This window comes from Furipterus horrens, unplaced genomic scaffold, assembly GCF_987537825.1.
Source record: "Furipterus horrens unplaced genomic scaffold, mFurHor1.1.pri manual_scaffold_5, whole genome shotgun sequence".
NCBI classification, from domain to species: Eukaryota; Metazoa; Chordata; class Mammalia; order Chiroptera; family Furipteridae; genus Furipterus; species Furipterus horrens.
Window position 1 is genome coordinate 118,501,933 of NW_028327175.1, and position 27,331 is coordinate 118,529,263.

Here is a 27,331-nt window from a genome sequence, read left to right on the forward strand (position 1 = left end):
CATTGCTGTTAAATCATGGCACAGCACCCAGAACTTAACTTACCGGGTTAGGTGCTCTCAAGTTTCTGCTATATGTCTGATAATTATCTTTGTATGTGAATTTTTGTCTGAACTTGATTCATTTTTAGGTCAGAGTTCCTAGAAATGGAATTTTATTTTCTGTAAAGGTCAGCATCTATTTGCCCTCCCAGCTGTGCTTCAACCTGTATTGTTGCAAGCCACCAACATTGCAGGTTGCTGTTCAGAACATAAAGTTGCCCACTCCAGTGTTCTGCCTTGTTTTCATTTGCATTTGTTAATTACTAGCGAAGTTGAACATTTAAAGTGTCTCTTCTGCCATATATTTACAAAATAATGTACTCGGGCCTGGGTTGTGTCCTGAAATGCAAACCCTGGTTCTTACCCCAGGGCTGGCTGAGCCAGGGCAACTGCTGCCTGTTTCCGAGTTCCCACCCTCTTGGTGACAGTGAACCTCTTGGACTATTCTTTAAAAGTCAGCTTTATTGATGTATAGTTCACGTAGTATTCAATTCCCCAATTTAAAATATACAATGAGAAGATATTTGGTATATTCACCGGGGGCACCCATCACTACAATATATTTCTAGAACTTGTTCCTGCTCCCTAAAAGAAACTCCGTGCCTAGGAGCGGTCATGCCCTATGTCTCCCCATCTCTCCCACATCCAGCCCTAAGCAATTCCACCCATTGTTTTCGGCCTCATCACCTAGTAAGGAGTCAGAGTCAGTGAATGAGTGAAGTGTGACTGAGTAGCCTGTGCAGGCTGTCTAAACACCGGGGACCTGTTGGATCCATCTCTTGGAGCCCAGCTCGGAGTTGCGCAGGGCAAGGAGGGTGCTCCAGGCAGCAGAAGGCAGGAGGGCTGTTAAGAGTGCAGGATGGGTGTGCACTTGGACGACGGGCGCCCGGGGGGGCGGGTAGAGGCGACGCTTTGCCCGAGGGATGTGGGAGTGGCATCGGTCAAGCGTCCGGGGTGTTTCCCTGGCGGGGCTGGGGCTGGGGTCCGCAAGGATCGCCGCGGGAAGTTAGCTGGCCGCTGGGTGCTGGCTGGACTGCTCTTCCCCGGAGGCGCCAATTGGGGCCGTGGCCTGGGTAGCACGGGTGGGCGTGGCCCGCTGGGCTAGGGAGAAGGTGGGCTCCTAACGCGGGGGAGATGCAGAGGGGCGGGGGTAGGCCTGCGCAGCGCATGCGCGCTGCATTGTTTTGACTGAAAATGCCGTCTGTTTCGAAAGCGGCCGCGGCGGCGCTGAGCGGGTCCCCCCCGCAGACAGAGAAGCCGACCCATTACAGGTCAGTGTCCCAGCTGCCGCGGCGGGGATGGGAGCGGGGCGGGGGTGGCCCTATGCGCCCCCGATCCGCGCCCCCACGCCCCTGGGCCTGGGTGCCGCGGCTGGGTGCGGCCTGGGGCCCGGTGCCGCCCCCCGTCCCACGCCCCGCGCGCCATCCCCGGCCTCCGCCGCAGCCGGCCTCCGCCGGCATGGCGCCTGGGCTCCGGGCGGGTGGTCCACTATCCGACCCGGGCTGCCACTGCCTGAGGTCGGGAGTCGGCTCCCAGGTCTTGGGTTGGCACCTGGGCTTGGGAGCTGGGGAACGTGCGGGGGGTCCAGGGTACATGCACCTCTGTTTGGAGGTCGGGGAACTGAGCCTGGGGTCGTGAGCGGGGGCGCGGAGAATGCGCCCGGCATCAGGGATGTGGGGCCGCGCCTGGGCTCTGTGGAGGGCAGTCATCTGGACTTCTAGAGCCTCCGGCTGGGGTCGGAGACGTTACCTGGGCTTTGGGATCAGGCGCACTTGGGGGCTCGGTGTCGCGCTTTAAGTTGGGAGTCGCGTCTGTGGTCGGGATGGGGGGTTACGCATGGAGTCTGGGGTGTAGCACCTGAGGTCTGGGAAACGCTCCCGGGCTCGGAGGGGACGGGCAGCCCTCTGGAATCATCTGGAGTCGGGGCTGGGGACGGGTTGCGGCCATTTGGACTCCGAGTGAGGAGTCTCGCCTAGAGTCTGGGTTGGGCGGCTGAGCCTGGGGTTGGGGATGGCACCTGGGCTTGGGGGCCGGGGCGCGCCTGGGGTCGCAGTGTCGTGTCTGTGGTCCCAATGGGGGGCTGTGCATGGGGTGTGAGGGATCGCGCCTGAGGTCTGGGATATGCACCCCGACTCAGGATGGGGTGATGGTGGCGGCGGTCTGGAGCCATCTGGACTCGGAATGGGGGTCGCGCCTGTGGTCGCATTCCTTTGGGCGCGTGGGGTCAGGTCATCCCGCCCACGAGTCTCCAGGCTGCTCGCCGGCGGCGGTGATGGCGGAAGCGACCCGCAACGCTGTTTGTCTTTTTAGGTATCTAAAGGAGTTTAGGACAGAGCAGTGCTCCCTGTTTGTGCAGCACAAGTGCACCCAGCACAGGCCATTTACCTGTTTCCATTGGCATTTCCTAAATCAGCGTCGGCGCAGACCGCTCCGCAGGCGCGACGGCACCTTTAACTACAGCCCAGACGTGTACTGCTCCAAGTACGACGAGGCGAGTGGCGTGTGCCCCGACGGCGACGAGTGAGTGTGTGTGTGTTGGGAGGGGATGTCAGCCTCCAGGGAGGCAGGTCCTGCTGCTCTGCCCCTCGACCTGGCCTTGCCGGGGAGGGCAGACCCCTGGTTCTTTTAAACACCTGGGACACCCGTACAGGGGATCCTATCTTAACTTTGAAGTTATCCCCGTGACCTGGACTTGTGGTGGTGGGCGGGGCATTTCCCTATCTGTAGGCCAGTGTGGGAAGGACTGTGTGTGTCTCAGGAATAAACCTTGCACGGTTCAAACCGAATTTGTTTCACTTCCCACTGTTGATTACCACACAGTTCTCCAAATTTCTAGCATTAGAACCAGCCCAAGTGAGGTACAGCTTTTAGGTTTGGAAGCATTTTTGTACAATAGTTTTCCATTGTTTTTGTAGCAAGATAGCTTGTTAAAACATACTCAACACTATACAAATATATCTGTAATGTTACTTTTTGCTGTTTACATGTTTAATTAAAAAAACGCAATTTTATTAGCAGGCTGTCATTTTGCAGCATTTTTAAAGTTTCAGAAATCAAGATTTTGTTTTTTTTCCTACAAGTTTTCTAATGGTGTTATGAACAGTCTTTCTTTATTTTGAAATACAGGGTGGGGCTAAGGTAGGTTTATAGTTTTAAGTATGGGAAACAGAGTTTATTCTTGTATTATTAATTATTGTATTACTTGCCATACAAACAACTGTAAACCTTACCCTGTATGTAGAATGGGAAAACATAAAAAAGTAGTCAACTTGTATATTCATAGACAGAGATTGGTAGGTAATGGGAGGTTTTGCTTTTTTCCTGTGGGCTGTTTGATGGGAGTATGGAGACATCCATTCCTGCCAGGAAGTGGGGTGGCATCACTGTGCTCTAGGACCCTCTAAAAATAGCAGCTTTGAACACTTCTATCTGGAAGGAGATCTGATTTGGGGGAGGTCTTCAAGCTCTGTCCCCGGATCCTCTGAAAGGAGATGGATCTTCAGGTATGCTCTCTTTTGAAGACTGTTTTTACCCCGCCACACACGGAGACTGGTGTGCATCTGTTTTTCATTTTCCAAAATGCTTATGCCAGGGAGTCAATTTTTAATCTGCAGTGGTTTTATAAACTTTATACTGTTACTGAAATGTGTCTAGTTGAACACCAGCTAGTTACAGTGTTGTTGTGAAGGCGCTTGAAGCCTGTTGAAATAATGTAGCCAGCTCCACCAAGGTTAAGATTGTTATCCTTCTGTGAAGTTTGAAAAGTGCCTTTTTAAATGCTTCTTGAACCAAAAGTTTTCTGCAAATGGGTCTTCAGAAGAGACATGTTTCTGTCTAGCTGAGGCCTGGTGTCAGGTCCCCCATTTCCCTTGGTCATGTCAATCACCTCTCTGGACCTTGGGTCCTGAGTTGCAGTGCTGCTTGACCTCGGGTGGATCCCATCACCTGGTGTGTCTGACCCCATCCCAGAGTCCAGTATGGGGGATTAACTGGCAGTATTCACTGGTGATGCTTTTAATGCTTGAAAAAAAGCATGTTCTGGTGTTGATTCAGCTCCACTGCTGGGCATGGGGGTGGAGTTCAATCCTTATAGGATGAAGAGTGCTGCAGTTGAACATCTCCCTGAAGCTGGTCATTTTAAGCTGGGTTCAAACAGTAACTAAGTGATATGTAATTTATTATAAAAATATTAAATATTATTAAAATAAAAAAGATTAGTCTAAATAGAATGTAGGTTATCATTGAGAAACAGGATGAGTGGGACCAAGATGCTTGCCTGACATTTTCTGTTTTGGATGCATTCTGTGTATCTGTATACAGTAAGAAAGTCACATATGACTTATTAAAGATTTTGTTTGTAACTTATATTGAGCATATGTGATGACTTGCTCAGCCCTTTAGGATGAGTTTGACAGCCAGTTGTCTCCCCAGGGGATCTGTCTTTAGTATCTGCACATTCCCTAGTAGAGGGACTTTCTTATCACCCACCAATGGAACACCTTTAAGTTTGTCCTGTTGAATTACATATTCTGGTTCACAAAGGGTTGCCATGAAATTTGTAAATAGGTACTACCATTCAGAGCAAGGACAGGGTCTTTTATTTTAGTTCATTGGTTCTCGAAGTTTCTATTCTGAGCATTTGTATTGCCAATCTATTATTTTAAAACATGAAAATGTATCAAAGAACAAAGACCCTTAAGCCAACCCTTCAGACATGTGACAGAAGCATTAAATGTTCTTCTTGGCACTAGCTGGAGGCACCATGGAGCTGAGCCCTGGGGCAGGAAGGGATGGGGACTGCAGGAGGGTTGACACACCTACCATCACCCTCCTCCAGTGGCCCTTCCCCTGCTGTCACAGACCCACTGTCTTCCAACGCCTCCCACCATCACCCCACCTCCCAGTGGTGCCCTCCCTTGATGTCACCCCCCCACTCCCGCTGTCATCTCTGGGGATCCCCCCCTGTCATCTCCCCCTCTACATGGGCATCCCCTGCTGTTACCCCTTCTTACTCTCATCCCTTCTGCGATGACCCCTTCCCCTGCTGTCACCACCCTTCATTGCCAGGCGATCAGTCTCCTCCGCTGTCACACACTCTCCTCCGTGAGCATACTCCCTGTCACCTCTGGGTGGCCTCCCGCTGTCATCCCCCCACCCTATTGTCACCCCTTTTCCTTGGCGGGCAGTCACCCTCTTACCCTCCTTACCCCTCCATCACAGACTCCTACCCCGCTGTCACGCGCCCGCTGCCACCCCCTTTCCTCGGCAGACGGACACACCTTTGGTGGGGAGGGTCCCCTCTGCGTGGGAGTCCTGCAGTCCCCCCTTTCCCACTGCCCTTTGTTCTGGGGGACACGCCCCTTACCCGGCGCGGGCCGCAATTGGCCGCCCGTGTCACGTGCGCCGCCCCGCGCCCCTCCTCCGTGGGAACTGGTCTTCCAGAGGCGCCGGACCGCCTGGGTCCGCCGCTCATTGCGAGTACTCACTCTCCCCAGTCTGCCGACAAAGAGTTGGCCGTGCATAAAATCGCTTCCGAGCCTAAGGTTGGTCCCAGCTCCACAGCGTCAGCGTTCCCACCTGGGCGGATCCATCTCGGTTATTTATTAGGCTGGGGCTTACAGAAAAGCGACTTTTGTCTGCAGGTTTCTTGAGGTCCAGCCACATCCTGAAAGCTGCCTTGAGAGAGGCATCGAGTGTGGACAGCCCTAGGCCCCGCTATCGTCCTGTTTCCTGCGCGGACTGAGTCGTCAGGGCTGGTCCTGGCCCTCGCACCTGGAACCCAGGTGTGGTTGGCACCTTCTGCTAGGGCAGCTCTCAGTTCTGGTCAGACGTCAGTTCTGACATTTAAAAAGAAGAAGAAGAAAAAGCCCTGGCTGGTGTGACTCAGTGGATTCAGTGCCGGCCTGTGAACTAAAGGGTCGCAGGTTGGATTCCCAGTCAGGGCACATACTTGGGTTGCGGGCCAAGTTCCTTGTTAGGGGCACGCGAGAGGCAAACCATACATTGATGTTTCTCTCCGTCTCTCTCTCTCTTCCTTCCCCCTCTCTCAAAAAATAAATGGAGAAAATCTTCAAAAAAAAAAATAAAAAGAAAAAGAAAAGCCCTCCCAGGGGTCTGAGAGGCCCATCCAGAGGAACTTCTTTACTTTTTTTTTTTTTTTAATTGGAAAACAGTTCAGGCAGTCCTCAACTATATGTGTACTAAGTAAATGTTCTCTTTCCTCTGTTAACCTTCCTCCTGTCCTAGACAGACTGTCCCTGACCCCAACAGTTACAAATTTTCTTTTTTTTAAATTTTAATTAAAAAAAAAAAAATTCCTTGTCGGTCTGCAAGCCAAGTGTCGCTGGTTCAAGTCCCAGTCAGGGCACATTACTAGGTTGCACATCGGGTCCCCAGTTGGGGGGCGCAAGTGAGAGGCGAATACATAATGATGTTTCTCTCCCTCTCTTTCTCCTTTCCTCTCTCTCTAAAAATAAAATAAATAATTAATTAATTTAAAAAAATTCCTTATCAAGGCTATTTTTTCGCTGCTTTCAGAGTGAGGGAGGGAGAAACATTGATGTATGAGAGAAACTGATTGATTGCCACCCATATGTGCCTGAACCAGAAGTGGAACCTGCAACCTAGATATGTGCCCTGTCCCAGAATCAAACCCAAAACTGGTACAGGACGATCCTCCAACCAACTGAACCACATCGGCCAGGGCAAATTTTCTTGTCTTAATAACAAACAGGCCTTGACTGGTGTGGTGGCTCAGTTGGTTGGGCATCTTTCCATAAAGAGAAAGGTCGCCATTTTGATTCCTGGTCAGGGCACATATCTGGATTGTGGGTTCTGGGCACCCCCTTACCCCACAGTCTGGGCTCATAGGAGAGGCAACCCATCCATGTTTCTCTCTCTCATCAATGTTTTTCTTCCTCTCTTTCTCCCTCCTTTCCCCTATCTCTAAAAATAAATTAATAAAATCTTAAAAAAAGAAAGAAATGGGCCCGGCTCAGGCCAGGTGGCTCAGTTGGTTGGAGTGTCTACAGGTACACCAAAAGGTTGCGGGTTCGATCCCTCCACCCCCGCCCTGCGTCCTCCCCTCAGGTCATAAACCCAGGTTGCAGGTTTAATCCCTGGCCAATGCCTATGGGACGAAACTGATAGGTGTTTCTCTCACTTTCTTTCTTCCTTCCTTCCTTCCTTCCTTCCTTCCTTCCTTCCTTCCTTCCTTCCTTCCTTCCTTCCTTCCTTCCTTTCTTCTTCTTTCTTTCTTTCTTTCTTTCTCTTTCTTTCTTTCTCTTTCTTTTTCTTTCTTTCTTTCTTTCTTTCTTTCTTCCTTTCTTTCTTCCTTTCTTCCTTTCTTTCTTTCTTTCTTTTCTTTCTTTCCTTCTTTCCTTCTTCACTAACTTTTTTTTCCCATTTTTTAATTGTTGTTCTATTACATTTGTCCCATCTTTCCCTCACACCGTGCCCCCCCTCCCCCCCCTCCCACAAGTCAGTCCCTACCCTGTTGTTCATGTCCACGGGTCATTTACTAGACCCTTCCCCTTCTTTCTCCCTTCTCCCTATTCTCTCTCTCTCTCTCTCTCTCTCTCTCTCCCTTCCTTTCTCTCTAAAAAATCAGTAAACATCCTCAGATGAGGATTAAAAAAAAGAAGGAAACGGGCCTGTTCATTATGTGGTGTCACTTTCCTGGGTGACTCCAGAGACCTGCCTCATTCTTTGTAGGGCTTCCTGCCATTTCTCCCCACAGGTTCCTCCCTCCTCACTGCACTCCAGGTTTCTGGGGACACAGGCCCTCAGGTGGGCCAGTGATGTGATTCAATAGACTCCCCCTTGTGAATCAGGGTGCGCTTGTGGGAGCTGGTTGACTTAGTGAAAACTTTCTGTGTCTGAGGTTTGGTGTGCCTGCTGTATTATACTTGTGTTTAGTCTGACCTTTCTGTCAAAAGGTGCTTTTGCAATGTTTAATTTTTTTCATTACCATTTAGTTTTCTTATACCCTCCTCCCCCACTGCAATCACCACACTGTTGTCCATGCCCATGAGCTCTTTTCCTTGTTGTTCAATCCTTCCACCCTCTACCCTTCCTGCCTTAGCTGTCATCCTGCTCTCCATCTAAGGTTGTCTCTGTTTTGCTTGTTCAGTTTGTTCATTAGATTCCATATATGAATGAAATCATACGGTATTTGTCTTTCTCTGACTGGCTTATTTCACTTAGCATAATGTTCTCTAGGTCCATCCATACTGTTGCAAAGGGCAAAATTTTCTTCTTTTTTATGGCTGAGGCAATGTTTAATTTTTTTAAGTTGAGTGTTTTAGGACCTGAGGCTTAGGTGGAAGTTTGTTCACTTGGTCATAAACTTGTTGTTTAGACATTTTATGAGTACGCTCTGCTTGTGCTTTTGGGGTAAGGTGAAAGCCAAGGGCAGGTATAGAACATTAGAGCATAATATTCAATCGCCAGGGGGCTATATACAACTAGAAGAAAACGTACACTTCTTGGTTACAAATTAGCCAGTTTAAGAGAATTACAATCAGGTGTTAAGTTGGATCTGCAAGAAACCCATAGAAAAATGTTAAAAGCACTGTGCGATTGCAGCACTTCAGTTCCTCCTGCTTTGGGTGAAGGGCCGGGACAGAGATGGTGACCAGGAAGAAATGCCTATCATGGGGAGATGAAGTGCCTCTAGGAGGTCAGTGGAGAGACAGTTTCTGTCCTTGGGAGAGGATGATAGCTCAGTGGGTGCCGAGGAAGGAGGTGCACTTGTTGCTGGAGCTCATGCTCCCAGGGCAGCACTCGAAAGCCAGAGGCTGCCAGGTGCAGGGCTGAAAAGAGGGACATGATTAACATGGGGGTTACCCGGTAAACCTCCACTCCCAGTGTCTGAGGGGAAGGGCAATGAAATGACACAGTAGCTTCTTTCCACAGGCTCCACCTTTTCACCGTGCCCTCACCCCGGACCCCTTGACCTCTTAACCCCCGCCCCCGCCAAGCTGTCTGTAGCACACAGGTCTTTCTGCTATTGCTCATTTTCTGAGCCCCTATCATGTTGCTTGATTCTGTTCCATTTTGCACCTCAGTCATTTCTGTGTTGTGTTCTGCTCTCCCACCTGTGCCTGAGCTCCAAGGACTGGGAGCGGGTCATCCTGAGTGTCTTCAGCCCAGTGGGTCTCCTGGACTGGCCCTTAGACCAGCAGCATCAGCATCACCTGGGAACTCGCCCTCCAGGTGATTCTGACACATTTTCCAGTGTGGGAGGTGCGGACAAGCCCTAGTCCGGTTCACATGCGGATATTAATGTGCAGTGAATTTGAGTTTGGTGGCCACCTTAGTCTCACACATGGACTGATCTTGGTGTACAGTGGGTCTGAGTTTGGTGGATCCATTTTTGTTTCAGGTGAGAGTTACTGAAGGAAAAGGGACAATTTCAGGCTCTCCGGGAAGGAAAAGGGACAATTTCAGACTCTCCGGGAAGGAAAAGGGACAATTTCAGGCTCTCCGGGAGACTTAGGGATGGGGGCAATGTTGTGCCCCTGGCATATTCCTCCCTGTCCTTCCCACCTGCTTCAGTGGTTCCGCATCATCATGTGGAGCTGTGTCTGGTGTCCAGCATGTGCTCTTGCATCATGCCATCATGGAGCCCTGTTTTAATTACACTGTTTGGGTCACTAATTGTTGTAGGGAACGTTCAGAGCCATGGATGTCACCCTGAATTTGGCAAGTGCTGCAGGTCTGGCAGTGGCCCTGCCAGTTAGCAGCACCATGGCCCCCAGGGATGGGTTAGTGCATTCCTGCTGCAAGGAGGAATCTGAATGTGGTGTCAGGCTGACTCTTGGGGTCTCTATAGCCTCTTTCCTGCCTCAGAGAGGGGCTTGGCCTTGTCACTGGGTTTTCTCTGAGGTTTTCTATTTGCTTCTTAGATGTTTTTAAGGTGAAGGGAGCCATTTTATTTTTATTAAACATTCAGCTTTTTAAGGTCAGTTCATGTTTTAACTTGTGAAGGAGGTGACATGTTCCAAGTGAAACAAGAGTGCCTGTTTGGTGCTCAGTGCTGGGGGACTAGAGGCCTTGGCCTGGCTCTAGTTGCCATGACAATGGTACTGCAGAGGAAACAAAAAGATGCTCAGAGCTACCCTGAGGGGAGCAAATGAAAGTTAAGTTTAACATTAGGGAAACTGGGAGCCCTCTGCTGCGCCTGCCCGTGGCAGCTGTGCAGAGTGGGTTCTCTAGAGAGACCTCATGGCTGCTTCAGCTCTGCTGTGTGGGTCCCCCTCTCCCCAAACTGTGGAATTCTTATGCTTAACTTGTAGTAGACACATAAAAGTAGTTCTAAAGATTGGAACTGTTTTTGTAAAATGATGGCTTTCCTATTAGCGTAAATTGTTTTACTTTATTTTTTATTATGGTAAAACATGTATAATATAAAATTTACCATCTTAGCTTTTTTTTTTTTTCTTTTAATATGCATTTTCCTGTTTACAGTGATCCTGAGTACCATTCCTAATATCTATTGGCCATTTGGATTTTCTCTTTGTGAAGTTCTAGCTCAGGTCTCTTAAATGTTGCTCTGTTGTGCTGTTTGCATTTTTCCTTATTTATATTCTGCAAATGAGCCCTTTACTGGCTCTGCATGTATGAGGTCTCCCACTCTTTGCCTTGTGTTTTTCTGTTGTTGTTGTTGTTGTTTAAAGATTTTATTTATTTATTTTTAGAGAGAGAGGGAAGGGAGGAAGAAAGAGGAGAAAAACATCAATGTGTGGTTGCCTCTCATGCGCCCCCTACTGGGGACCTGGCCCACAACCCAGGCATGTGACCAGCGATCTTTTGGTTTGCAGATCAACATCCCATCCATTGAGCGACACCAGCCAGGGCCCAAAGGAATTTCTTAAGAAATGCAATGACTGATTTGATTATCCTGCTAGGAGTTATTTTCAAATCAGGAAATGTTACTTTCATTTCCTCAATGCCACTAAAATATCTGAGACCCCTTGGTTCTCAGTCTGGCACTCAATCCACTGAGCCACACCAGCCAGGGCCATCTTAGCTTTTTAAAGTTTGCAATGTAGTGGTATTAAGTTCATTCACACTGTTGTGCAGCCCTCATCACCACCCATCTCCAGAACTTTCCCATCTTCACAGTGAAATTCTGTCCCCATTAGCCAGTTGCTCCTCCTTCCATAATTTTTGATATAAGCAGATATATATGTATTCTTGTTCCCCATCTTCTGATATAAACACCCGTTTCTTAATGTTTTTTCCTGGCGCCCCTCCCCTCGTTGTCCATACTAATCCCCCTGTTCCTGAGAGCTGCACTGAGCTCCCTTGTTGTTTATTCCAGGACTTGAGTTGTTTCCAGCCTTTGATGGGGACACTCAGTCCCACAGTGATCACGTTGTGTGAACATCTTTTTCTCTTTTTGCCAGATGTCCCTGGGGCATCTGCTGTCTTGTTACATATCACCAGATTCCCCTCTGAAGAGGTCACTACACTCTGCCTTCCTGTTGGCAACAGTGTCTGCTTCTCCATTGCCCTGAGCTGGGGGTTTTTCTATGTGTCCTCTCATCACAAGAAAGATAAGTGCCTCTCAGTGGTTGTGATCCATCTGCATTTTCTGTCTTGTAAATTCTTTGTTTATTTCTCTATCCTGTTCTGTGAACTCTGGTCTCTTTATTTATTAGTGCTACTAATCTGTATATATATGTGAAAAAGGGGAGAAGAGGTCCTGTGTTCTAGATCAGGTTCCCTGGTAGGGCAGAGGGGTCTCCATGACATTATCAACTCCCTGGGAGCCAGAAACTGAGTTACATATTAGTGCTCTGTGAAGATGCAGAGAAGAGCTTGAAGGAACCTGAAATAATAACACATACGTAAATATATAAAGTAAAATATAACTTTATAGTAGGGATTTTAGACAAAGGTGTACCAGTGCTTAATATAGTAAATATCCTAATATTTTATCATTTCACTTACATCTCCCCAAAATGTTTCTTGGATCTGGGTGTGCTTACTGAGGTGTGTCAGTTGTGAGGACGCCACATGTTGCCCAGGTATGACCTGTGCACTTTTCTGCAGGTATATTATATTTCAATGCAAATGTATAAAAGATCTCTCTCTCTTTTCTGTCTCTCTCTATTAGGCTTTGTCTAAAATTTTGATAAAAAATATATCGAAATTTGCCATTTTAACCTTTTTAAGTGCACAATTCAGCAGCATTAATTACATTCACAATGTTGTACGAGCCATCATCACTATTTCTAAATTCTTTTCATCACTGAAAACAGAAATTCTGACCCCATTAAAGAGTCATGGGGAAAAATTGGGACAACTGTAATAGAACAACAGTAAAGACAGAAATTTAAAAAAATAAGAGTCATTACCCATTCTCCCCTGCCCCAGGCCCTGGTAGCCTCTGCTTCCCATCTCTATGAATTTGATGTTCCAGGGACCTCACATAAGAGGGATATGTAATATTTGCCCTTCGTGTCTGGCATTTCTCACTTAGCATGATGTTTCCGAGGTTTCTTCCACGATGTAGCCTGTCATTGCTTCATTCGTTTTATGGCTGAATAATATTTCATTGTCTGGGTGGACCACGTTTTGCTTATCTGTTCATCAGCTGATAGTGCACAAATATCTCTGGAGAGCCTTCATCCAGTTTTTCTGGTGCTTCGCAGGGCTCACAGTGGGATTCTAATCAGACTTTTGCTTGGTTGGCTCCAGTGACCTGGGGACTTACCTGGCCCCTTGTACCTTCTGTCTCCCCTCGTTGCCTGCCCACTCCAGGGGCTCAGTTAGATCAGGGTGAGCTGACTCTGAGCCTTCGTTTCCTCATCTTATAAGATAGGGGGTCAGATTGGGTGATCACTAAACTATTTTGGATTTTACTTTTGGGTCCTGTTGTGTGGCAAAGTGCCACCCATCTGTACTCTGCATGGGGAGCCGTAGCCACAGGCCCTCCTGGCGGCTGGGTCCAGGTCCTTGGCCTGCCGACGAGCAAGCTGGGAGCGGGCCTTTCCCAAGCCTCACAGGGTACTCCTGGCCATCACTGGAGGTGAAGGGCCTTGTCCTTTGATTTGGGGACTTGCAGCGACTGGCCCCTGCCTTGACCCTCAGGTCACTCAAGAGGACATTGCTGCATCTGATCCTTGTGTATGCCTTTCCTTCTTGCTGTGTCTCTTGTTGCACATGTACCGAAACCTTCTAAACCACCTCTGCAGCTGCTGCCTCCCCGCAACATAAGCTCTTGTCTCTGCTTGGCGAACTGCATGTGATTCTTGAGTGACATGGCCCATTTTGTCCCTCTTCCCCATCCGCTTCTCTCCTGGCCTGTCTCCCACCAGCATCCCCCTCCAGCCATGGCCAGGCTCCCGTGTTTCTTCCCAAGCTTCTCCCCTCCCTTCTTGGTGGGGTCCCTGAAAGTACCTGGATTTGGGGGTGGGAGAGGCCACCAACCTTTTATCTGATATGCTTGTCAGGAAACATGAATGACATGGCTGTGTCCTGGAGGTGAACTTTATTTTCCTACATTTTATTTTAAAAATTATAAAGGATGATTTTCAGAGAACTTCAGTGTTGTGTTTTTCCACCATGTGTAATTGATGGATTTGTGAGGGTCCAGTGCCTTGGGGGAGGGTCCCAAGTCAGGGACAAGTGCTCTGTCCAGTGATGTTAATCGTTCAGTTAGAGCAAGTATTTGGGTGAAAGAAAATAGAGCCAGCTGCTGGCCAGGTGCCAATGAGACGTGGAGTGGGTCGGCACTGAGGGTTGTCCCCAGGAGATAAGGCCCAGATGGCGCATGTCACCCCTCTGCTTCCCAGGTGTCCATACCTGCATCGGACAACTGGAGACACAGAGCGCAAGTACCACCTACGCTACTACAAGACAGGCACATGCATCCATGAGACCGATGCCCGGGGCCACTGCGTGAAGAACGGGCTGCACTGTGCCTTTGCGCATGGCCCCCTGGACCTGCGGCCACCTGTGTGCGACATCAGGTGAGTGAGGCGTCCTGTGCTGGGCAGGTGTGAAACCAGCTCACCCCCCCAGTGTTTCAGGCATCACTGGTCTTAAACAGCTCTTTTTCTGGGCTTTGATTTTATTCTAATACAATAGTTTCCTTCCTTCTGACTTCTTTGCCTTGGAAGCTCACTAAGGGTGAGGGAGGAGATGAGCGAATCCTTACTAAACACAACACAGCTCTGAAGTTATTGGGATTTGGGTCAAGACTGTCGTCCCAGGACCGGAATTTGTCTGAGGGACTCAGGATGCCTGTCCTGTACCCTCCAAGCAGCCAGCCTGTCCAGGGACAAGTGGGGGGCTCCTTAAAATGGCAGAACCAAGTGATTTTCTCACCTTCAGGAAGGGCTTTGGACACACCCCAGAGCTGTAATCGATGTGTTGTTTGGTCGTAGGGAGCTGCAGGCCCAGGAAGCCTTGCAAAATGGCCAGCTCAGCGGTGGGGATGGCATCCCTGATCTGCAGCCTGGGGTCTTGGCCAGCCAGGCCATGATTGAGAAGATCCTGGGCGAGGATCCTCGGTGGCAAGGTAACCCCATGGCTGCCACTTAGGGTGGGCAGGAGGAGCCCTCGTCGCTATTTGTATAGTGACCCCCATGATGGACCTCACTGCCCTCATTTATAAATCAGATGGGGAAAGTCAGGCTCATGGAGTTGAGTACTTTACTCTTGGTCCTAGTCCCAGCAGTGTGGGGACTGAGTGGCATATGGACACAGGCATCTGGTCCCCCGACTTCTCTGAACCTTCATACCACAGCTTCTCTGAGGAGAAAAGATGGCACAGCTAGCACAGCTCCTTTCCAGACATCCCCTCCCAGAACCAGCTGGTGTTCACATCGCTCCCTACTCCTGTCCTATGGGCCTCCGTGTGGCCTTCAGATCAGCAGCCTTCGGTCCCTGGGGGTTTGTCTGAAACATGAATTCATGGCCTTGTCCCTTGGGGCTGCAGGGTCCTATCCCTGGCAGTCTCCACAGATGATAGCAATGGGCAGTGAAGTGTTTTGTTGTTGGTTTTAAAAAAAATTTTATTGTGGTAAATACATATAACATAAATTTGCCATTTAAACCATTTTAAAGTGAACAATTCAGTGACATTTAGCCCATTCCCAAAGTTGTGCAACAACCACCACTATCTAATTCCAGAACGTTTCCATCACCCCAGACAGAAACCCATTTCCCATTAAGTAGTCCCTCCCCTGGCCCCTGGCTCCCACTAGTCTGCATTCTGTCTCTATGTATTTGCCTGTTCCGGATTTTTCCAAAGAGCAGTGAAGTTTTAAGAAAATCCCTCTAAGTAATGATGTGTCTCCTCAAATTTCCTTTACTGACTGTCACATGTATAAACAATACTTTAAAACTAGTTATTTGGCCCTGGCTGGGTAGCTCAGTTAGTTAGAGCATCATTATGATATGCCAAGGTTGTGGCTTTGGTCCCTGGTCAGGGTACATACAAGAATCAACCAATGAGTGCATAAAGAAGTGGAACAAGTTGATTTTTTCTCTCGCTCCTCAAAATCAATTTAAAAACAATTAAAACAAGAACAACAACAACAAAGAAAAACCTGTAGTTGTCTGAGCAATGAATTCTCTTACAAATACCTTTCCTTTACTCATAGAATGTCTGGGCTGCGATTCCAAGGATAAATTAAGGTTATTTATTGCACCAGACTTTCCCAGTTTTCCTTCTGCCTGCTGCCTCCCCTGCTCTGGCCCTGGTACCATGTGTGGCACCTGCCTGGCCAGCACCTGGGACTCAGGACTGGTCCCCCAGCTAGCGCAGAACTGAGGGCTGTGGCCTTTGGCCTCATCTGGGGTGTGGAGGGAGGCCAAGGGACCCTATTCCAAGTTTAGGGGGACCCGCTTGTGCTGTTGTGTTCATCCCCATGTTTGGTGTCACTGCTCGGGGCAGAGTTTCCCCACAAAGGAAGAGCTGTGTGCCCACAGGTCCCTGCTTACCAGCGCCAAGGATAAATGCTTCGCTTGAGAAAATGCCTTAGAAAATGTCCCATTTCTTGTTTTCCAGTTGGTAGGCCTCCCTGGTTGGAAAATCCCTGATATCCACTTCCATAAAGCAGGTGCTTTGGTTCTGAGCACAGGTGTGGGTGTAAGTCCCCGTGACACCGCTGGGGGCTGAGCTTGAGGAAGGAAAGTGGTGGGGGGTGGTGTTGAGGGGCAGGCAGGAGCCTTTGGCTTCTCAGGGTCCTACAGGGTAACCTCCCTGCCTGCACCTGGATTTGGGTCAGGGGTGTCTCTAGCTCACGCGCTCTGTTTCCCTAGAGCTCTAGATAACACCGATGGGGCTGAAATCCACCTTCTTTTTCAGAAGAGCCATTCCAGATTGCGCTTCCATATTTGCATTTTTCATCCAGAGGTTGTGGTCTAGATTGTTAATCAGTAGATTTTTTTTGTTTAGGGTAGTTTTAGATTTACAGAAAAATTGCACTTGCACGGATAGTACAGAGAGTTTCTCTGTCTCCCCTCACAGTTTCTCTCATTTTGAGCATCTTGTATTGACGTACATTCGTTACAGTTGATGAACCAAGATTAATACATTATTATTAATCTCCACAATTTACTTTAGGGTTAATGCCTGGTGCTATGCATTGTCTGGGTTTCACAAATGTGTAATGATGTGTATCTACCATTGTAGTATCAATACTCTAAAAATCATCTGTGCTCAGCCTGTTTCTTCCTGTCTCCCCCCAGCCCTTGGGACCACAGATCTTTTTACTCCATTGTTTTGTCTCTGTAGTTTTGCCTTTTCCGGAATGTCCTAGAGTTGGAATCATCCAGGATGTAGCCTTTTCAGACTGGCTTCTTTCACTTAGTAATATGAATTCAAGGTTCCTCCATGTCTTTTTGTAGCTTGATAGCTCATTTCTTTTTATCTCTGAATAATATTCCCTTGTGTGGGTGGATCATGGCTTACTAATCCATTCACCTACTGAGGGGCGTCTGTGAGCCTCTGCGTCTCACGGTTGTCATGTGGCTCATTTCTGTGTGTTTCGTGTCACTTAGCACAGGACCTCATATTGTTTCAGGCACTTGGTCAATATTTGTGAATAAGTTTCTATTTTCTTAAAATTGACTCTTTTGTTGCCCAAACCCCTTTTATCCTCTTTATGCCCTGCTATGTGGCTAGCAGCACTTGTCATGTGAGAAGCTGTTTGAAGTTGGATTTGGCATGGGTGGACAGAATGGTCATGTAACTACCGTGTGCATAGCGCTGCTTGCTCTCACCCGCCCTGTGGGGCAGGACTCTCCCTTCCCTCCCTCCTGTCAGTCCCTCACCCACCGATGCTTAGCCCACTGAGCAGATGGAGTGATAAACAACAGCCTGTTAAGAAATACAAATTGGTAGCTACAGAATAGTCACATGGATATAAAGTGCAACATAGGCAATATAGTCAATAATATTGTAATAACTATGTATGATGTCAAGTGGTTTCTAGACTTATTGGGGGGATCACTTTGTAAATAGTATAAATGTCTAACCACTGTGCTGTACACTAATAATATTGAATGTCAACTGTAATTGCAAAAAACCCAGCCTATATAATAAGGTGTCAGTTATTAACCAGCCCAAGGGGTAGGAATTTTGGGAATCTTGTCATTGTTTACTGTTTTTAAATGGCCCTGGTGGCTTTTTGTTTGTGTGTTTTTGCTTTGAAATAAAATTCAGACACATGAAATAAATCGTTTAAAAATAGACTTAATTTTTTAGAGGAGTGTTAGGTTTCACACAAGTGGAGAGTACAGAGGGCCCCCATACACCCTGTGTCCCAATGTGCCCAACACCCCCACCGCAGTGGGACACTTGGTACAGTCTTAAACCTGTGTCAACACATTATCACCCAAAGTCCATCGTTTACTCCAGGGCTAAAATGAACCATTTTAAAGTGTGCATTTCAGTGGTTTTGAGTACAGTCAAGTGTTGTGCAACCACCACTTTATTTAGTTCTAAAACTCTATCCAGCTTCCCCAAGGACACCATACCCATCATCAGTCATTCCGCACACTCCCCTCCACGAGCCCCCGACAACCCCTTGTCTACTTTCCGTCTGTGGATTTGCCTGCTCTCCACATTTCATGCAAATGGAATCACACAATATGTGGTCTTTTGTCTGTAGCCTCTCTTCCTGAGCATCATGTTTTTGAAGTTTATCCACATTGTAGTGCATGTCAGGGCTTCGGTTCCTCTTTATGGCCGAATGCTATTCCTGGGTGTGGACGGACCACGTTGTTTATTCACTCATCTGTGGGGGAACACTTGGGTCATTTCTTCTTTTGGCTGTATGAGCACGCACGTATTGGTTTCCATGTCGACCCTGTTTTTCAGACACCAACTTTGTGCTGGGCAGCTACAAGACCGAGCAGTGTCCGAAGCCTCCACGCCTCTGTCGCCAGGGCTATGCGTGTCCCCACTATCATAACAGCAGGGACAGACGACGGAACCCCAGGAGGTTCCAGTACAGGTGAGCCCCTGGGGCCGTGGGCACCTGGGCCTTTACCGCCACTGTCCTTCAGGCCCTGATCTCTTTGTCCAGCTATTTCTTTGAGCAAAGAGCCACTTTCTACTTAACTGATGCTGCCTGCCTTGCCCAAGGGAGCCACTGTGTCAGGTGGAGAGTTGGTTTATCGCAGTCATCGATCTTCCTCTGAGTCATTTCAGAAAGGAACAGAGAACCTGAATTAGTCGTCTCTAAGTTTTAGTGACCAAGTATTAGCTTGAGAAGGCAAAGTAAATTTACTGCATATGGAAGGGCTAGAACATTGGAAATAAATAAATAAATAAATAAAAAGTCTTCTTTACCACCGGTGGTATTTTTTTCCTATAAATCCAAATAAGTTACAATAAAGCTGCCAAATACATGAAAAATGGAGGATTTTGGTTAGAATGTTCATATTGTAGGAGAAAAGTCTCATGTCCAGCTTTGAAACAACCTTACGAAGAGCTGGGCTCTGGGCCTGGGCGTGTCTCCTCCTGGCTTCAGGCAGTCTGGCTGCTTCTCCAAAATGCTTTTCTTGTCAGTGTGGGTAACCCTGACTTAGACTCACTCTAATTTTTATGGAAAATAAACACGGGGCTCCTGAATACTTTCTGGGTTCCGATACCACTTACCCTGCTCTTCTTGCCCGTCCTCAGGAGGAAAAAGACCGGGCCTTCCAGGGGCCGTTTGCCCGCAGCCCTTTGTGCTGTGGGTGCGCTATCCTGAGAGGTGAGCTCAGTGATAGGTGAATAGACGAACACCCCAAGGCACAAAGAAAGGATATCTCCTCTATTGACTTATGACTCCCTCTTGTCCTTCAGGTCCACTCCGTGCCCCAGTGTGAAGCATGGCGATGAATGGGGTGAGCCCTCAAGGTGTGACAGTGGGGACAGCTGTCAGTACTGCCATTCACGAACAGAGCAACAGTTCCACCCTGAGGTATGAGTGGGGAGGTGGGCACTCCAGCTAGCTAGTCAGCATCACTCACAGCCTGGGAGAGGGTGGGTGACTCCTCTCCTTGCTGTGTTCCGGGGTCCCTGAGACCACCCTCAGGTCCAGAGGCACTCACGGAACTCAGCAAAGCCTTTAGGTCTGCAGTTATGATTCATTACACTGTAAGGGTGCAGACCGAAACCAGTAAAGGGCAGGGTTCTGAGTGGGCCAAGGTCCTGAGAGACCAGGCATGAGCTTCCAGCTGTCCCCTCGCAATGAATGATGGACAGTACTCATTTCTCCCAGTGACCATGTATGACACAGAGTGTTGCCAACCAGAGAAGTCACCTGAGCCTTGGTGTCCAGGGTTTTTGTTTTGTTTTCTCTTGGTGTCCAGGGTTTTTATGGGGGGAAGGTTGTAGAGACGTGGCTGACCTCGGTTGAGTCGATGCCATGGTGTCCAGGGTCCCCACCCTAAGTCACGGTGTTACTGTCCCGTGTGGCCCAAGGCCAGGTAAAAGACACTGACTAGGCAAGACATCCGAGGAACACAGAGGTCACCTCCTTGGAGTAGATCAAAGCCAGTCCTTCCCTTGGATTGTGGAGGGTGTGGACAAGAGCCTGCTGAGCTAAGCAGAGCTCACTTGGATTTGTGTTAAAAATGAATAAGTAAAGAAGTCTCCTTCAGAGCCTGAGATAGCAGGGGAGCACCGGGACCAAGGCGGCTGGGGGCTAGGGCTGTGCGGGGCGTGCGGCGCAGGGAAGGGGTGGTGGGTGTGCACCGACGTGGGTGGGGGCATGTGTGCTGATGCCCCTGAACTAAGGGGTAGGCTCATTTGCTGAACTCCAGGAATGGCCAGCGCAGGGTGGTGGAGGACTACCCTACGGCCTGGCCAGGACTGAGAGTCGTCCTGCTGTGGCCAGTGGTTGCTTAGGGCTCTGTGGAAGGGAGGTGCTGGGCCAGTATGAGTCCATTGGGATGTGTGGTGAACTTGGATAAAATGCTAGTCTTCACCACCATGCCTTCCCTCTTAAGCCTAGATGTGCATTTCAGGATATGCTACTGCTGGTCTCAAGTTTTTCTTTTTTCCTCTTCTAGTCATAGGATCATTCTTTCATGCATTTATTCAGTTTCTGAAACTTCAGAATATATTTTGTGCTTGCGCACAACAGAAGTATTTGAATAAAAAGCCTCACTGCACCTCTGGCTCTGCGCCCCAAAGTCACAACAGTCCCATTCATTTCTTTGGCTCTTCCAGCACTCATGGTTCAAGCATCCATTTTCAGACTGACGCTTTTCTTTTTATATGGATCACATAGGTGCAGAATGAGGACTTAAAGCCCACTGATGCCAGTGAACGTTTACGTAACTGTGCTTGTTCTTTATGTTGTGACTTAGAAGAAGTTAATCACTACTACTTGTGGGGCATCTGCACCTGGTTTTATTTCAGGCCTGCCGGTGGTGTTTGTGGCCACACAGGTGTGTTACTGTTCGGTGTCACACACCATGTTGCCTCTGAGCTGTTTGCCATCTGTTTTTACACACACACCTTGGTGCACACTCAAGCAAGACAAAACTCAGAATAGTGAATGCGCCCTTCCCTCATTGAGCACTGGCAAGCGAAGCAGCAGGCTTAGCGCTGTGTGCACTGGAGGCTGCCCTGAGCGTGAAAGCAGGCACTGGAGTGAGGGAGTGCATAGCTGTGCCAAATGAGGCACCCTGGGCTCCAAGAAGGCGTGGGCACCTCATCCACAGGGTCGCGATTGCATTTCATTTCTTGAAAGTGTGTTCTGTTTAGAGGTTATGCATTAAAATGCACATAAAGCGACATTTAGCTTCCTGATCTTTTCTGTGAATTTGACACCCTTTGAAATTGCTTTTGTTGGTGTGGCTGCCTAGGGGACAATGGAAGTGTCAGGGGGACTGAGAGGCACTGCAAGCAGGAAAGGGAGGAGAGGTGGTGAGATGCTGATTTGGAACCTGGACAGAAGCAGAGACCCTGCCTTGGCAATGTCCACGAGGGGCCTTAAGGCTGGCTTGTTCCTCCTGGGTTCTGGTGTGCTGCGGGGCCAGAGCCCACTGTTGTTGACAGGATGAGAGTGCCTTTGGCCCAAGTGGAGCAGTCCAGTCATGGAATAGACACGTGTTTATTTAATAGGCATTTCTTGAGTGTCTGCTGTGCACCAGGTACTGAATCAGGTGCATCTTTCAGAAAAATGCCAAGTGGGAAATCTGACTTGTGTGACTGCAAGGACAGGTGCTGCAGGCGTTTGTTCTCCAGGCTGGCCTTGTGCCAAGGGGAGAATTTGGGACTATGAGTGTACAGGGGAGGGAGCCGAGTTCAGAAGACCCCTGTTATGATTGGGAGCTTAGTTCTCTACATTATGGTGCGTCCAGCTGTGGGCTTCCCGTGGAAACCCATTTCCAATCTAGTCTCTCTTACTTTGTTTCTGTTGCCTAGATCTACAAATCTACAAAGTGCAATGACATGCGTCAAACTGGCTACTGCCCTCGGGGTCCTTTCTGTGCCTTTGCACATGTGGAAAGTAAGTACACGACACCCAACAGGCTCCGGCTTAGCTGCTGTCGTAGACAATCAGGTCAGACGACTCACAGGACCTTGCTAGACTGTATTCATCCGAGTGAGCTTTGAGGCTGGGGGAGCAGGTGGGAGCACCCCAATATATGTTTTCCTGGAATGGGACCTGTTGCAGGCGGGGCCTTGTGCAGCCCAGAGTGGCCCCGTCTCCAGGTGTTCTGGGGTCCTGAGCATGTATCTGGGCACTGGCATGCGTTGGTTTTTCTGGGCGTGGGGGCGTGGGGATGCGTGTGGTTTTGACGGACATCAGATGGGCCCATAAAAATTCCCAAAAGCAGAAATGAATCTTGGTAACGGGAACGCGCACAGACTCGGCTGACCCTCGGTGCTCTGAGGGCTTCCTCTTGAAAGCTTTTGAGTTTTGGCTCCAGTTCTGTGAGTGTAGTTGCCAACTCTCATTTTACTTTCTGTTTTTTATTTTAATGGGAAGGGTAGCTTTTCTTATTAAAATTTTACATTGTTTTCTGATCTTCAAATCCTTCGAGTCTCACACCTAAGACTTGAAGGTCATGTTGCCCCAATGGCTTACGTGGTGTTTTAGATGCCCACCCTCCCTGTTGTCAGGGAAGATTATTGTCATGAGACCAGTGCATGCTCTTTCCCCAATGCGTAAGGGATCCTTTAACCAAAGAATCCATATAGCCTGCAGCCGCTCAAAGCTCGCTTCCCCTTTTTCTCCAGAGACCCTGGGAATGGCCAACGACTGGGGCTGCCGAGACCTTGCACCCACCAGCGGCTCCGTGGCCAGCAGTGGCCCGCCTGGAAGTGTAAGTGGACAGTGTCCTGAGGAGGGTGCCTGGTGCGTGGCCTACTCTGTCCTTTTTTTTCTTTTTAAATTGATTTGAGAGAGAGAGAGAGAAAAAAAAAAAAAACAACACTTATTTGTTGTTCTTATTTATGCATTCATTGGTTGCTTCTTTTATGTGCTCTTACTGCGGATCAGACCTGCAACCTTGGGATGGTGCTCTAACCAAGTGAGTACCTGGCCAGGGCTGTCCTTTGTTTTGTTTTGTTTTTCCTTTTTTTTTTTTTAGGTTTTATTTATTTATTTTTAAAGGGGAATGGAGGGAGAAAGAGAAGGAGAGAAACATCTGTGTGTGGTTGCCTCTCATGTGCCCCATACTGGGGATCTAGCCCACAACCCAGGCATGTGCCCTAACTGGGAATCGAACTGGCAACCTTTTGGCACTCAGTCCACAGAGCCACACCAGTCAGGGCTGTCCTTTGGTTTTAACTGAACTGTAAAGGCAGATGGTTATGATTTTTGGGTGATACAGTTGAAGACAGTCTTATGTGGGTTGGTGGCTCCTAGAAGAGTCTAAAAGAATCTTGGCTAAGTTCTGGCTTGGGCCTTACCTTTTGCCAGACACACATGTTGACTGTGTGTGAAGATATAGTCTTGGGCTGACCATAAGGAAAGGGCCCCAAGTTCAGGCGGGGTCCTCTCAGGGCTGGTTGACGCCTGCAAGGGGAGGCTGAGGGCTGGTGTGGGCAGGTCCCTGACAGTGAGCGCCCTCATAGGGTCTTAGTCAGGGGGGTCCTGAAGGTTTGCTGGGACAGTGAGATACTGAGGGGCTCACTCCTGGGAGCCAATGGCCCTGATGGGGTAGAGCCCTCAGTTGTGGAGGGCAGAGTGAGATCATGGGGACAGGGTTCAGACACTCCAGTCAGCCGAGCCGCACTGGCCAGGACATACATTTAATCTTTTATTTTTTTTAAAGATATTATTTATTTATTTTTAGAGAGAGGGAAAGGGAGGGAGAAGGAGAGGGAGAGAAACATCGTTTGGTTGCCTCTTGTACATCCCCCAGCAGTTGAGACCTGGCCCACAACCCAGGCACCTTTCGGTTTGCAGTTTAACACCCAACCCACCAAGCCACACCAGTCAGGGCCAAATTCAATTATTTTAAAGTGGCATCTTATGCATTTGCAGCATGCAACCACCACCTCTCTAGCTGAACTCAGCACTGTTGTCTTTCCATGAGACAATTTGCATGGACCTGAGGGGCAGGAGTGAAAGTTGAGGAAGAAGTTAATACTCTCTAAGAAGTGCCTATTAAAAAGATTTGAGCAAACTGTTTCAGTATGAAACATCAAGACTTCTGGGTGACCAAGGCATTGAAATTGGCTAGTTCTTCTTCGTGACATGGTCAGTAGATAATGGAATGAATTTCAAGCGTGTAGGAAAATGTGCAGGGAGCTGCGGTGCTCAGGTTAGCTCTGGCTGCCCCTTTTGGCTCAGGTACCAGGGGTCAGAGAGCATGTGGTTTCCATAGTGATCCTAAGGGAACAGATCGATTGGGACACCTGAAGGATGTCAGACCTCAGTGTAGATCTTGGTGTCCCAAAGTAGCTGTTTAATGGAGGGTAGCTTCCCTTCCCAATTTTTTGAATCTCAATCACCTTTGATAGCAAAACTGAGCATAAGCAAAGAGCTTGCAGCACCCTGTCCAGGGCAAGCTGCTCTCTTTGTCCTCCCTTCTGCCTGAATGTTCCACATACAGTTAGGTGACAGCCAGTGCACCTGTGTAATGGGGAGTTGGTGCCCGAGGAGCATGAGCTGCCCCATGAGAAGCCTGAAGGCACTGGGCGGGGAGAGCAGGAAGGGGCCTGGACGATGGGGTGAGATTCCACTGCAGGGAGCTTTGTGGGCCTTGCTTTCTGAAGGTAAGCAAAGCTGTTTCAGGATGATCAAGGTTTCTTCACACCTTAGTCTTAAAATGTGACTCATGCCCAGGTTTGGTCAGCAATTTGGGGAGTCCCTCACCCAAATCTGCAGTGGGAGGTCACTTCTGGCTTTAGAGAAATCCAGGGAATCCAGATATACCAGGATGAGCTCAGGGTTGAGCCCAGCAGGCTTCCTGCTTGCATGGACACCCTTCCTCCTTCTGCCTTCATTGAGCTCTTTCAGCCCTTCTGTTACCGGACAGGGGCCTTGCCCTGGGCGGATCTGCGAGGGGCCAGCTGGTAGTGTGCAGGGTTTTGACTTCTTGAAGGAAAGATTTCACAACACAAGTCCAGGTGACTATGGGGTACATGTGTTAAAGCTGGGGACAGTGAAACAAGGAAGGGCTCAGCATAGGAGAAGCAACAAAAGAGCCTAGGCTGGGCTGCTTTAGCTCGCTGAGGAGTCAGAGTAAAGGGGGCCTTGGGGACCGGTTCAGGGGATTAGCCTGGGACAAGCTGCCGCTGCCCTTTGCTCCCCTGATTGCAAGTCTTCAGGTCCCTTAGAATTTAGGAGGTGCACGCCTGTGGGGGAAGAAGAGGGGAAAGGGAATGGTGTACTGCTCCCCAGAGGGAGAGCACACAGTGGGTCTTTTGTCTTGAGGCTTTTTTCTGTCCCTCTTGCAGGTGGGAATCTTAGAGCAGGTCTCAGGGGAAGGTTTCAGTAGCATATTCATCAGTTTTCAGGTGTGCTCTTTCAGGGTCTCTGTCCACTGATTGGTCAGTGACAGGGCTGGGGGTCATTAGTCATTGCAGCTGGTCTAGGCGTCCCCACCTGGTTTTACTGTTTTTCTGGGCCTGGAGCTGAGGCTTAGAAGTTGTCTTTAGGGAGGTGACTGTTAGGTTTGTGCCCGGAAGACCGGAAGAGCCGGGTGGACCAGTTCAAAGCCTTTATTGAAGGATGTTCAAGCAGGCAGCTGAGTCTGAGTGGACTGTAGCCCCAAAGGAAGGGATAGAGGGATCCTTAAGGGCATGAAGGAGACCTTTAAGGGGATGGGTCACCCCGCTGGTCAGCTCCAGAGTCCAGGGTGTAGGTGTTTGGGAAAGAACAATGTCCTCTGATGAGGGATGGCTGTCAGGAGACTATGGTCCTTGTTTCTGGGAAATGATTAAGAGAGAGGGGAAGGGGCAACGGAGGTGTAATTGGCTCTCAGCAGGATGCGGCAGCTATGCCCTAGTCACCTCTGTTAACGGGGAACCTTGTGATCCGGTGCATAGCCGGTGGCACAGACCCCCTTTGTTTCAGCACGGGTGTTGGCTCAGGTCCTGCGTGACTGCAGGCCACAGCTCCCAGAACACAGTGACCACTGGCCGTAGCCTGTTTTGCAAGGCCTGAGTTGGGTGGCAGGTCATGGGGTGGGCAACACGGGGTCACTGGCCCTAACAGTCAGTTTCTGTACTTGGCTGTAAATTGCTTGGCCAGTTTGTTCAGCTGTCTGTCTCAGCTTCCCTATTCTACGTGTCAAGGAATTTTCCTGGCTTTTTACTATCCTGCCTCACTTCTGCAGATTCAGAAAACAAAACAGGAAGGCAGAAAGGCTGCAGTGACCCGAACCACCACTACAAATTCACTTACAAAATGAGGCATAAAACTTAGAATTCTCCTCAGATCTGAAGCACATTTTGGTCTGCAGTTCTGGTGCTTATGTTTGCCCTGAGGGAATACAGACCCTGAGCTCTGGGCAAAGCCATCGTTGGGCACAGTTATACCAGAAGGTAGCTAGCTCAGCACAGTTAGGACTTTTATATGTGTAGGAGGGGAAAATTACTTTTCCCTCTACCCTTTTAGGTTCAGGGACTGGGGCTCTGAAAGTGAAACCGAAAAAGATGTATTAACAGGGAAAAAAGTTTATTACTTAACTCATATGTGGTCCTTCACAGAAAAGAAGTCAAGACCCAAAGAACTAGGTAGACCAAACGGATTTCTGTTCCTGGGGTTGGTAAGTTGTGGGAAGGTAAATCTATGGAGAAGGTAATAGAAGATAAGGGTTATTTCTGTGAGGTGTGTTACGCAGACTTAATCTCCTGCAGTCTCCTGAGTCATGGTGTCTCTGGTGATTAAGAGATGGTATCTCCTTGGTGTGGTTCAGTGGGTTGAGTGCCAGCCTGTGAATCAAGAGGTCACCAGGTCGCCCTGGCTGCTGTGGCTCAGTGGATTGAGCATCGGCCTGCGAGCCAAGTGTCGCTGGTTCAATTCCCAGTCAGAGCACATGACTAGGTTGCACGTCAGGTCCCCAGTTGGGAGCGCGAGTGAGAGGCAACCACACAGTGATGCTTCTCTCCCTCTCTTTCTCCTTTCCCCTCTCTCTAAAAATAAAATAAACAAATAAACAAATAAAATTTTTTTTTAAACAAATAAATAAAATTTTTTTTTTTTTAAAAGGTCACCAGTTCGATCCTGGGTTGGGGCACATGCCTGGGTTGCAGGCCAGGCCCCCAGTTGGGAGGCATATGAGAGGCAACTGATCAATGTTTCTCTCCCTCTCCTTTTCCCTCCCTTCCCCTCTAAAAATATAAAGAAAATCTTTTTTAAAAAAGAGG

At 48.8% G+C, this 27,331-nt stretch overlaps 1 protein-coding gene across 1 annotated transcript in view; it reads left to right on the top strand.

Moving 5' to 3' along the window:
• Positions 1-1,200: 1,200 nt before the first annotated feature.
• UNKL (unk like zinc finger) overlaps positions 1,201-27,331 on the top strand; it is a 49,430-nt gene continuing 23,299 nt past the window's right edge. The window contains exons 1-8 of the mRNA XM_090277326.1: positions 1,201-1,310; positions 2,350-2,559; positions 13,845-14,021; positions 14,439-14,572; positions 18,383-18,518; positions 19,355-19,472; positions 21,929-22,013; positions 22,748-22,833. Of these exons, the coding sequence (XP_090133452.1) occupies positions 1,234-1,310; positions 2,350-2,559; positions 13,845-14,021; positions 14,439-14,572; positions 18,383-18,518; positions 19,355-19,472; positions 21,929-22,013; positions 22,748-22,833 (1,023 nt within the window). The 5' untranslated portion in view covers positions 1,201-1,233. The remainder of the gene's footprint in view (positions 1,311-2,349; positions 2,560-13,844; positions 14,022-14,438; positions 14,573-18,382; positions 18,519-19,354; positions 19,473-21,928; positions 22,014-22,747; positions 22,834-27,331) is intronic.